General features: G+C 34.1%; 1 protein-coding gene across 2 annotated transcripts in view; it reads left to right on the plus strand.

Moving 5' to 3' along the window:
* TUSC3 (tumor suppressor candidate 3) overlaps window positions 1–12,876 on the plus strand; it is a 119,324-nt gene extending 106,448 nt beyond the window's left edge. The window contains exons 8-10 of one of the 2 annotated variants that reach the window (XM_035323982.1): window positions 2,620–2,694; window positions 4,567–4,657; window positions 7,019–8,037. In XM_035323982.1, the coding sequence (XP_035179873.1) occupies window positions 2,620–2,694; window positions 4,567–4,657; window positions 7,019–7,025 (173 nt within the window). In that variant the 3' untranslated portion in view covers window positions 7,026–8,037. Of the gene's footprint in view, window positions 1–2,619; window positions 2,695–4,566; window positions 4,658–7,018; window positions 8,038–12,583 lie in introns of those variants that run through there. The other variant, XM_035323981.1, reaches the window with a different exon arrangement.
* The last annotated feature ends 390 nt before the right edge of the window (window positions 12,877–13,266 follow it).

Here is a 13,266-nt window from a genome sequence, read left to right on the forward strand (position 1 = left end):
TGTATATTTACCTACTAGCTTTATTCTTGTTTTTCTTTTACTTTTCATCTGCAATCTTCCCAGTAGTAATATGTCTGTCTGATGCATTCTCATTATTTCCAGGTTATTTTTGCCTTCAGTTGTATCTTAAATGACTAAAGTACTTAGGTATACAATTCTACATATGTTAATGTCTGATTAATGAAACTAACATCTTCTAAGACTCACAATGAAGCATCCTGGTGCACAAGTCCCTTGAAATCACCAATTCCTTTAATACAGTCAGCAGACCATGCCTCTGGACAGCATTGCATTAGGAACAGAGTCAATAAATTTTAGACCTTTTCTTTCAAAACAGGCATTGAAAAAGCAGATAATAGTGATACCGATGCTTCTCAACATAAATTTAACAAATTCCTATGTCTATTGATTCTGAGTTTCTGATGCTTTGGGGAAAAAGAAACAAATTATAAATGGCCTTAAAACTGGGAATTGAAAGAGATTTTTCCCCAGTATTGTTGGGATTTAGTTATAGTCTTTCTTGATTTTCTCTGCCTTTAAGAATTTTGCATTTTTCCTCTAGGTAAACTAGGACATCATCAGAAAGACAGGGAGTGAGTTTAAAAGGAATTAGATCCCCAGTTTTTCACTCCCCAGGCAATTTTAAGCAATGATTTTGTGCAGAACTTGAATATAACCATTTATTCCAAAGGGTCACACTGTGCCTTAGACCTTGTGAATGTGTGAGAAAAGTAATTCAGGCTACTAATGTGTTGCTAGTGTCTAATTTAGGACTATAGATAAAGTACCCAAAAGATTGTTTATACTTGTATTTCTTTGATTTTGCAGAGATGAGTATCTACCTCTTTTCAACACTGATACGTATTTTTGTTAATCCCATTATTCAATATTTGACTTTTCTCATTCTACATGTATGAAATTTAGAAGTCTCAAATGTGAATCATAAAACAGTTTGGGTTGGAAGGGACCATCTAGTTCCAACCTCTCTGCCATGGTCAGGGATGCCACCCACTAGATCAGGTTGATCAGGGCCTTGTCCAACTTGGCCTTAAACACCTCCACGGATGGGGCATCCACAACCTCTCTGAACAACCTGTTCCAGTGCCTCACCACCCTCTGAGTGAAGAATTTCCTCCTAACCTCTGATCTAAATCTCCCCTCTTTTAGTTTAAAGCCACTCCCCCTAATCAGGCCGCTGATCTCCATTGAAGTGGGATGATGTTAGCATTGACATGCTTTTAGCTTTTCCAAGTGATAAGACGAGGGGAAATAACCTCAAGTTGCACTGGGGAGGTTTAAGTTGGATATTAGGAGAAATTTCTTCACGGAAAGGGGTGTGCAGCATTGGAATACGCTGCCCAGAGAAGTGGTTGAGTCACCATTCCTGGAGCTCTTCAAGAAATGTGTAGATTTAGAATGTATTAGCATGATTTAATGGTAGATTTTAGTACTAGGTTAAAGTTTGGATTATATGATCTTAGAGGTCTTTTCCAACATGAATGATTCTGTGATTCTATGACATTTCTAATAGTTTTGCCCAGTCTCAGTTTGAAATTGTATAACTGTGATTTAACATGTCTTTAAGAATTTTGGTCTAATATTGATCATTTCTAACATGAAAAAAAAATGTTAATACAAATATTGATAGGATTAATGCAAGTATAATGTTAGAGGATGCACATATTGTTCATGGCTATAGCATGTTTGAAGTATCTCTCGTGTATTATCTGTGTAGGTAAATTGGAATGCATCTCATTCTTAAAGTTGATAGTCTGTCATCCTGCTAACTAGCCCAAGAGACACTAAATTTTTTTAAAAAACCTCCTTATTCAAGATTCAGTTATCTCAAAGTTTGTATTTTCTGACATTGTGAAATATAACTCACAAGACATGCTCCTGCTTCAGTGTGGCATTCATGCATGCCTCCTCCTCAGAACAGATGTTAAGCACAGTAGTAACCATTCTTTTTATTTATACAATTTCAAATAAACAATTAAGTGAATGGTTTAAGATCTTGCTAAATTAGTTAAATTGCTTTATCATTATGTGCTTGTTTGTATTTGTAACAGTAATAATTAGGCAATAAAACACTGCAAGTGACTGAGGACTTTGCCTCTGGGATGTTTCTCTGCTGAACTATTAAGCAATATGACACTAAAGAGGGAGCTAATATCTGTCTAGAAGCAGAGGAAGATAAAGCAGTCCAACTGCTTCAATTTTCATTTTTTTAAAAAAAAAAAGAATTTTGTGCAATAACAATGATTTCTGGTTTTAGTCTCCATTGTCTGAAATCCTTTATTTCCAATATACAGAATATTAAAAGATACTGGGAAATACCTATTCCTGTAACTCTCCAAAAGTTGTGTGTCCTACATGAGGACTTACCCTTTAAAGCTTTTTGAACCTCCTATCCTCTTTTATGTTGAATGCACAAAGGAAAATGTTGCTACCTACTTTTGCTACAGGTGAATCTATTGTTATGGTACAGATTGTGATATGCAGCTTTGTATGTAAATACTTATTCATTTTATTACCTTGAAAACTTTAGTTTTTCATTGTACCTTTGTGACTTTCTGCGGTATCCACATATCTGCTGTTTCCTTGACAATGGCAATGCAGATGCTGCTATCACCATGGGAATGGTACTCCTGAATGAAGCTGCTACATCCAAAGGGGATGTTGGAAAGAGGAGAAGTAAGTTACTTATTACAATTAAGATAATGTTTGCACAATTAAAAGATACTGAGAAATTACAGATGAATCTGATTAATTCTGATTAAGTTTTCAAAAGGTATCCCTTAAACCAATTTTTAAGTTTTGTGGTGTGGAGAAGATAGTATGAACCTTCAGGAGATAAAACTGCATTCATATGAAGTTGTAGTTGTAAAATATATGTCTATGTATGTATATATATATGCATGAATATGTATATATAAATGGCTTAAACATTCCCAACCAACCTACAGGTTGACACAGCATCTCCATGACGTTAGTAAGGCATAGTGTGAATGATTTTTGGCTTAGGATTATGTTGAAAGTCAGTGAGTTAAAGAACAAGAGTTTAAAAATACTGTTTTTAAAACATGAATTCAGGCATTTAAAATGCTTAAGATGAGCGGAAGGGGTGGAAAAAACTCTCTTACTTGGTACATTTTGCCAATATCACCTTTCTACAGGAAGGTGAAAGCCCAACAGTATAGAACATACCCTATTCTGTAATGTCTGAAGATTCTAAGCCAGAAGTGTAAGTTTAATATTTTTCTGAATTTCATTGTCATTCAGAATATTTAAAAGATTTTTGGCAATAAGTCATGTAAGAACATGATATGAAAGTATATAACTAATACTGATTTTGAAAGAGACATTGACGTGAGTTTAATTGACATGTGATCATAGATCCAGATTGCATCTGGGTGTGTGAATGTAAGCATAGTGAAATAACAACAGACTACGCTACAAAATCAAGCTCCTTTCTGCTTGTGGTCCTTAAGTGAATGCTTTGTGTGTACTTGCCTTGCATTGTTTGTTCATGCTTAGTAATGTATTTATTCATGTTTTGAAGTCATATTTGTGACTGATGAAATGTGTTTATAAGATTCGTATATGGCTAGTTTTCTTAAAATAACTGCAGAAATCGTATATTTAAATTGACATATGTCAGTTTTCACATGGCCAATTTTAATGAAAACTGCATCCGTTTTCAGGTTCACTGACTTCATGGTTGCTTGTTCTTTGCTCAAAGCCAGCCACTTTTGACACATAAATACTGCAATTAAATAGCAAAGTTTTGCCTAGGCTAGGAATAGTATAAGAAGAAAAGCTTTTAAAACCAAATTTGCTCATTAGAACCAAAACATAACCTAATGCAGATGAGATGCATCTCAATTATCTGCAACAGCTTGTAAAATGCTAATTCATTTGTAGCCTGAAAAGACTTAAAAGAGCTTGCATCTCATCTAGGTGCTATAAGAAGCTCTGTGTCATTATTACTTATCTTCAGTACAAAAAGATTAATATTGTTGTTAAGAGTAAAAAAGAATTTGGCTACCAACCTTGGAACTTAATACAGTGTAATGTTTTAGGCATTAAGAATTAGATAAAGCAGCTACTAAACAGCCTTTGCTGTTGCTTTAGCCTTAGAGGGTTGACTAGAGAGAACATGATTCCATTAGTCAAGCAATATTTTTCTAAATGTGATTTGTTTTCTGAAAAGAACAAGCAAATACCTGAAATGACATTATTTGATATGTATAATTTACAGGGTTACTAAATCCATTATCAACGGTAAGGTGTTTGCATCCACACACATTTGAGTTGCAAATTGCTACTCTTTCCTTGAAAATACATTCATACTGACAAGTTATTTTTTCTTAATAACCATAAATATTATTTCCATGTGTGTTTGAAATCCTGTCAGAAGATAGTGGGCATCAGTAGGCAAAGCAACAACATTTTTGTATTTCACCGTCAAAATTCCTTATACATGATTGACATAAATAATATTATTTGTAGAAATTCCAATTTAAATCTTTTATATGCTAGTAAACAAAGTTGTTTTCTTTCCAGTAATATGCCTGGTAGGCCTGGGTCTGGTGGTCTTCTTCTTCAGTTTCCTTTTGTCGATATTCCGTTCCAAATACCATGGCTACCCATATAGGTAATCTCTCATTAAATTCTCATTTTATATATTTCAATAACTTTGGATAAGTTTAAAAATAGCTTTTAGGTAACGAATATTTAGTTTTTACCACTGGAGTCTGTGGGAGCTGGAAGAAGCAGGAAGAAAGGTGATTAATCAAAGCGAACCAAAAAGGGCTGGAAAGCTAGTGGGGTTGACATGACTGTTACTGCATATCAGTTAAATTGGTTTGAGCACAGACCATGGCATCTACAGTGCCACCACTAAAAATGCAAAGGAAAACATATGCTTGAATTTATAAACCTTTTTTAGATATTTCTTTGTGCATCTTTAAAACTAAGATAAAAGAAATACCAAACCAGCGTACAGTGCTAAGCTATACTTTATCACCAAGTTCCGTCTTTGTTATCAGAAACACCGGAGAGAAAATAAAGGTTATGATCTTTAATTATATCTGCATCTGCCAATTAAGCAGCTGTAGTTTGTCAGACAAGCAGAAAAAAGTGGAGAAATAGTAAAGGAAAAACAGTTCTTGCCCAAAGATATAGGAAAGCCTCTCTTCATTTTGCAGGTGGATGCTCTGATCTGTGGTCACCTGTAGAGTTCTAGACTCGATTCACATTGTCTTGCTCATCTGTTAACGTATTTTTTCAGTAACCTGTTAAGAATCCATATCATTTTCTCATGATCCCAGTATAATTTTTAGATTTACATGAAAAGTCCTACCCCAGAGGAAAGGGAAATGTGCAAAGTGAAGTTTTCTGTGCTATAGTAATGATGGACCAGGCTACTTAGATAAAAGCAATACAGTGACATTTCCTGAGTCATCAAGTTTGTGGAACAAAACAGAGATCTGTTGATTTTTCTCATTCAAAGCTTTCTTTTATCAGATGACTAAAATATTTTTTAATGAGGACGAGTCTTCTGTTGTTCCAACAAATCTCCAAGATCAATAGTTTTGTTCTGTTGACTTTTGATCCTATTTCAAACTATGCTGTTCTTTTGCTCCAATCTTTGCTCCTTTTTAATATTTTTTCATGTATATATATGTACATATTATACAGTTGGCATAGTCTTAACGTGCTATGTAAGGCTTTACAATAGAGATAAGATGCATGTGAGCTGTTTTCCTCCCTCTAGCTGTCCACAACTCATTTTAAATAAGATTTTTGCCTTATTTCCAGTAAAATTGGTTTCTGTAAACTAGTGGACTAAGCATTCACAGGATATTATTCTACATTACTATTTAACATGGATGAAAGTAAACGGATGATATTCATGTTGCTGTATAGATATAGTAACATTTTGCTGAAAGATCTGACATGATAAAACGTCATCTAATACATATACAAAATATGCATAAGGGAAGTTTTTGCACCACAGATTGAAGGCTATATTTTGAAGTAGAGAACAAAAGAGCTGTCTGATAAAGTTAACAGTTCCGCTGTTAATGCCACTGTAAATGAATCATGTAAAGAATACTTCTACAGTTTTTCTTTTAGTGTTGCTTTCTATGACTAGCTCTTGTGCATTAGTGAAGTAGCCAGTTTTGTATTCTGTGTTTTGTTCTACCACTCAAGACAATAGAGCTCTTCCCCTTGCAATATGCACAGAAGGTCTGTTCCTGCTTTTTACTCTGTTCTGCTGGAAAGGGAAGAGATCTTTAAAGATCTCAATACAATAATACTGCAAGATTTCATAAGTATGGAGTTAATTTTCAGTAATTTTCAATTTGGGATAGTCTGTACAGCCTCTCAACATCTTCTACCTTTTAGCCTTCAGTAACTTGGGGTAAAGAACAGAATCTAGTCTCCAAAAGAGCTTAGGCGGAAGAAGTAATTATTAGCTTCATCTGCAGCACATCAAGGTCACTTTTCATTTTTAATCCTTTCATCTTGGGAATGTTCTTACCACCTATGAACATGCTTATATGATTTTGCCAACTTCCAGACCTCACATAGTATTTCTGAATGCTAGCACTAGAAATTTTTGACTCTTGTGTTACACTTAAGATGTCTGAGGTTGAACTGTACCTTGTGAACATAACTATGGCTTGACTACACAACACCATAGACGTTCATGCATACCCGTTTTCTGGGGGTTTCCTTCTTTTCTTACTAATGTCTTTTGCTGTAAATTCTGTGGAAGCAGATTTTTTTTTTTTTTTCAACAATTGAATATGTTCTTAGTGAAAAAATAAGACATCCTTTTTTGGTTGTGTAGCAGAAGTTGAAGCCTGTGTAGATTTTAGATTCTGTTAGTATCCAAGCTAAGAAAAAAAAAAAAAAGAGAGAGAGAGTATTTTATTTCTATCAAAGGTTCAGTAAATTTAAGTTGATATGCAATGCATGTGAAAAACTGCACGTTATTATGTTACAGCTGGTGAAGAAAGAAAAAAAAGAAATCTAGGATAGTGCTGAAAAGAATGATTCGTTACAATCCTGTTAAAGTGAGATACTGCTTCATCATGCTGCTACTATGAAGAAACTGGTAGACCCATAAACCAAAATCTGTCCTAAGGAGCTGAGTTAGAATCAGCATCACAACTTACTAATTGATAACACCCATGAGATAAATTCATAAAAGAATGAACTCCATTGATGCTAAGTACATGAGAAACATTTAGTAGCTGACTGAGTATGTTGAAGTTATTCCTTGTTATTGTAACATTACTGCTTCTACAGAATTTAGCAAGATTTTACAGGCTTGCTTGTGCTCTTCTGGATTCTCTGTGTTTTCATGGGAATTAAGTAACCATTCAGTCTTAAATCCTCATTCAGTGCAGAATTACTGGAAACTGTCACTAGAACTGATCCTATTACTTTGCCATGATGAAATTTCATTTACTTGTTTCCAAATGTTTAATTTGCTTATCTGTTCCTTTCCTCTGTTAAATCTTTGAGGGTTTTGATGGTCTCTTGGGTAGTTCTGAACCCATTTTCTGTTCCATTATTGTAAATAAACATTCTATTGATTCTTTGACACTTCAGTTGTCTCAACCATGTAGTCTACAGACACTGTCATACTCTTTGTGAAGAGGAGAAGCTTCTTTATGTTCATACTTAATTAATTTTAATTTAAAGTGAACATACAGAACAGTAAGGTAGACTAAGTATATAAATTCTGTTATTTTCTCATTGCTCCTTTAATTTTATATCCTGCACTTAAATCTTAGTCATATTCGCTGATACACATTCATCTTTTTGTCTGAATTTCTCAGCATCTTTCCAAAGAGTTTCTTGTCCCATCAATTGATCTTGGTGTAGATATGTCTTATGATGTGAAATATGTCTGTCTTTTTACTTTCACTGGTAGTAGATTTCACCTTGAAACTATCAGTCTTTATGTGATAAATTGTCCTCAGGCTAGTAAAGCTTTGCCTGTAACAACAATGCATACTAATGATTTCTCAGAAAAAAAGAATGTTTATCTTATCATGCCTAAAAAAAAAAAGCGGTATTTAATGAAAATGTTTTAATGCTATGTAAATAATAATATGCATCAACTTCTGTCTTTAAAAAAAAAAAAAGTCTAATATACCAATTTTTTTGTGCTGTCACTAAACAATCAAGTCCTCTGTGAAGCAGTATGCATCAATAAAAACTGAAAAAGTAACATAACCTGCTGTGCATCCTCTTTCTCTCCACTGACCTCTATGTAGTGAAGATAAATCAAAAACAGAGGTAGATAAACATAAAGCAGGAGTCAAAAACTGGAGTAAAACAGTCATTTCCTTTTCTAATGTGTATAAATAAAAGTACTGGGAATGCTGTTACTTCCTTGACCCCGGTAATGCCTTTGTCAGTGTTAATTTCTGTGACAAACAGAAAAGTGCTAGAGAACAGCACAAGTCTATAAATGTGCTCTTTAGAGGGCATGCATGTGTGTAGGAGGGGAAAGTAATATTTTATTTACATTATTTTCATCTACTTTGGACATCTTCCAATTAAGTTTTCAATTCTTCCTTCCACAGAATATTACTTTCTGAAGGTTAGTGTTGGAAGAAAAAAAAAAAAAAAAAGTTACTATGTTGGTAAAATACTCTTATACAATAAACTTTTGGAACGAGAGAGGTGATGCAAAATGGAGGTCACCGTGAAGGTTACTTACTGAGTGTACACAATCATGATGGATGAGTTAGCATGTAATAAATCTCTCCCCTAGAGCCATTTTTACCAGGGCAGTTTTTTTTCATGCTGGTACTAAACTATATTTTTGTGAGGAACAAGATGGAATCTTTAATTTTGCTAAAACTTTTATTTTAATTGTTGTCATTGATGGTTGGTTGAATGATAATGCATTAATTTTATTTCACACTGTTGAAATAAAATTGAACTTCATTGAACATAAAATGTTCAATTCAGAGAATTGAACATTTTCCCCTTTTTAAAGCTTTCTGGATAAGATAGGAGTGTTGTTATATCCAAAGGAATATCTTTAGAAGATTTTTCACCCCAACATTTAAGCTGAATAAGTGATATATTAAGTATCAGATATTCAGTCATTTAATAATAAAATTTCACTATATCAGCACAAAATTTTATCAGTAACTAGTACACATGGGAACAACAGAGAGAGTATACTTAACTCTGAGCCAAAAGTATGAACTCTAGGTTAACTTTTCTGGTCAGAAAAGAGCTTTGAAAGTTAAGTGCAAATGTCACTTCAGGCAGTTGCAGTCCAGAAAAAGCACAGGAAATATTAAGAATGAGAAAGGACAATAAGAACAAAACAGAAGATAACAGTACACTAGCACAGTAGTGTATTACTGTGAATATTAGGAATGTAAATATTTGTAACACTGGTTTCTTCAAGAGGACAGACAGACAAAAGTCTTACCCACTGCTTACTAATGTCAAAAAGATTATCTTTTTTTGAGCTTTGGCTGAAATTTACCAAGTGTGTTGTCTTCTAGGCTTTATTTTCTGCATTAAATTTTAGTATGGTTTTGTTATTGTTCATACTTCTAACAATCATTTCAAGTGTACGACTTACCATGTGCTTTTTTCTTAATCTGATTTTAAATGATATGAACAGCTGAAAAGTTGAAGTTTTCAAATAATTTTTATTAAGTTGCTTGCATTATGTAACAGAAGTTGGTGGGGTTTTTTTGTTTGTTTGTTTGTTGTTTTTTTTTAACCTGCATTTGAGTGTTTCATTACCAGATTAGCCTTTATAGCAATTGCATTCGTGTATTATTGAAAAGATTAAGGTGAAGAGGTTTTAGTTAAATCATAAAGAATAATCAGCCTTCAGAACTATGTACTGGCAGAATGGAAAAATACATATTCTGTATTGACTAGCAGAGAGAAAGAACTAAGCTACAAGATAGCATGATAAATAAAAGATGCCTTATTTTCATGAAATGAACATAAATGTTAAGTCAGACATGAAGTATTCATTCATTGCTTAGAGAAAAGCAGTCAGTGCAACATGAACAGAAAAATTACAAGATGCCCCAGAGCTGCAAAACTCCTTGCGTTCACCCTATACACTGTATAAGAAATGTCTATCCTCACTGTAACTAAATTAGTTTCAGCAAAGAAAACTTGCATAATACTGAACAATAGAGATTAAATACAAGTGAATAAAATAGTTATTTCTTTAAAATATATTGGTAAAATATAAGTGAACATGTATGCAGACAAATTATTTTTTTTTAATAGATGTGAGTGCTACAAACAACTTCTCAGGTGTTCTACGCTGACTTCATGCCTAATTATTTGATTCACCTCAAGTTTATGAACTGATAAATGTATTTCTGTTAAACACCAAGATTCACAGTGAGGTCTATGGTGCTCAGCAAAATAGGTTATTTTCCTCAAAACAGAGGAAAATGATACAAAAGAGAATGATAATACACATTTATCAAGACAATGCACCTTAAATTTATTGGCTTTTTATTACTGTTCTTAATGTGGCTGGACAGCAGTTTCTTGAGAAAGAAGCTGTCCATTGAAATGGAAACAACAGCCCAGTCTTTTCCATGCATCTAAACTATCCAACAGCATACCTAATTAATAAATAGCTACAAACCACTGCATCTCTCTCTGTGAGAAATGGCTACATTCAGTGCCAGTTTGTAGTCCTTTAAAAAACAGACCTGAATTTCAGGTGTCTGGCCCCATAACACATCTCTTAAGAAGGGAATGCTTCTTCCTGTGGCAGTTTGCATGCTGTTCAATGAGTAGGACTTCTGTGATTGTCACCATTAGAAATTTCTTTTAGCTTTTATAGCTTTCCTGTAAGTCTTATAAGTTCTGCAATTTCCTCCTACCTGTTGTACCCATTTCCAGTTAGTTAATGTCAGAAGGGCACAGTTTGGCTATCCTTTCCTGCTGTGCTTTGCCTAAGGGGATATGTTTTCTTTTTTTCCTTTTGCAGATCTTTTCCAACAGATGTTGTCCAACTTGTCATAGATTTTTCAGAAACCCTGCCTCCTCCCCTTCTTTTTTGGCTACTCCCTATATCATGATTTTTATGATGTTTTGGCTTTTTGTCATTTTCCACCTTTGGCTTTTTCCTTCTTTGAGCATCTCTTTGGCTTGTTTTATAATTTCTACATTACTTTCAAGTGTTTACCTTATGCGTGTTCTATATTATGTCTCTTAGATGCTAAAGATGCTGTTCAGTTACAAACAGAAAGTAAGGAACAGTAGATACGATAACGGTGTATTTATTCAAAATGATGCTGCTATATTTATATATTCCTACAGTTGTATCTTTCAGTCTTTCAGCCCTGTCCCCTGTCTATCAGCACAACCTGCATGATTACTGTAATCTTCACCCTTCCCACTCTTCACCTCCAAAATTTTTCATTGACTGTATTCCTTTCTTTTATTCTCTCCTCTCAATTCCTTCATTCCTATACATGGCCTTACATATCTATCCTAGACCTAGGTTATCTTTCTAGTAACCTGTGCTCATCATTCTCTTACTTCTTTGTTCAGCACCTTACAATTCACCTCGTCACGCAGTTGTTCTTGCTAGCTTTTCCCTTTCAGTAATCACCCTCCAGCACCCAGCCAGTTGCCATCTGTTTTGCCTTGGTTTGTATGTCTTGCCTAATAAGCGTGTCAACTTTTTGCAGCAGGGAACATCTTTATACTGGTACTGTCTTTTAAGCTTATGGCAATTGCATGGCTGTTTTGTAATGAGTAATTAATTATGCCATTAATGGAAAACTGATGAAGTTAATACAATGTGTACGCTAGAGCACACTGCATTTCTATAAAGGAGTGGAAAGATCTATGCAAAGCTAGAGGCAGTGAAGCTGTAGAAATCCTTCCATTCAGTAGCTCATTGTTTTTATGTTTGTACTGTGAGTCTGTGATTGTGTCTTTGTGTTCCCATTAACCTATTTGTAAGATAACTCTTCTTTGGTAAAGTCCTTGGAAATCCCCAAATGAAAGGTATGACAGGCAATGTGTATGCGTTTTTTTGTAAATACAAAGCTGTGTTCTGGGGTAAAGAAGCAACAATGTCATCTGAAACTTCTTAATTTATTAAAACATTAAAAATGTAAGAATCTGCAGCCTTACAGACCCTTGTCAAGTCCTCTATACCCTCCTTGCTCAGGGACCACTTCAACAGTAAAGAATGCTTAAAATAAATCTGAAACATCTCCTGGGAGAGGTAGGTCTCACTTTAAATAGAGCAGATGCAGAGCTTGATTGAAGAGAACAGATGTTTGAAGTGCATTTTGCTTTTTAATTTTTTTAATAGGAAAATTTAAGCTTCAGTCACTCAGGTTTTTATTTGATGGCTTTCATCTTGCTTAGTAATTACTTAATGGGATATAAAAATTTAAGAGATTATTACACAAACATTGGATGACTTTTCAAATGAATGTTTTCCAGTCCTTGTTTATTATTTTTGAAATAATTGTGATGCTATATTTTATAGACATTTCTCAGCATTTAATCATGTTTCCTTTCTTTTCAGCTTCTTAATTAAATGAATTCAAGAGGGATTCATTTAGAGCTGCTTACCGTGAAGATAAGCTGTTACTGATATTAACTGCCCGCCAATGTTACATGTATTCAAGAATCTTTTGTTGGTTCGTCTGTTTCTGTGATAATTTATATAGTATGCTGATAGAGAAATGAATACAGTTTTATGCAATGAATGCTTAATTTATAGAAACATACAGTAAACATCTCACTGGGAAGTGCTAAAATGTTATGAATATAGTATGCTTAGTGCTCCAGAATTTAAATAAATTTCTTTATAATGTGCTTCTGTTTAAGGCTTCCTCATTGACAAAAATCCAAGGTGTATTGCCAGGATTTTTCATCTGAAGTTTGTTAAAAGCTTTTGAGATGTGTTTTAGCATATGAACAAAATATTGTTCTTTAAACTCCTGTTTAGAGAAATGCCATGGTGGGGACTGTAATTTAACAACTCCGTAAATCTTGCTACCACTTTGCTTTGAAACTGTTATCTTAGGGGACAATAGAATTCAGCCCAGAAGTTTTGATTTTATATGGTTGTTTGCACACTGAGCATACTAACACAGTGTCATGTAGGATCCCCCCAAAACAGTGTAGCCCTTTGGTAGCCATTCTAGAGATGGTACAACCTGATATATTTGTAGCTACCGTTACAAGAGTAAGGATCACGGAAGT

The sequence above is a fragment of the Oxyura jamaicensis genome, chromosome 4, assembly GCF_011077185.1.
Source record: "Oxyura jamaicensis isolate SHBP4307 breed ruddy duck chromosome 4, BPBGC_Ojam_1.0, whole genome shotgun sequence".
Classification (NCBI taxonomy): Eukaryota; Metazoa; Chordata; class Aves; order Anseriformes; family Anatidae; genus Oxyura; species Oxyura jamaicensis.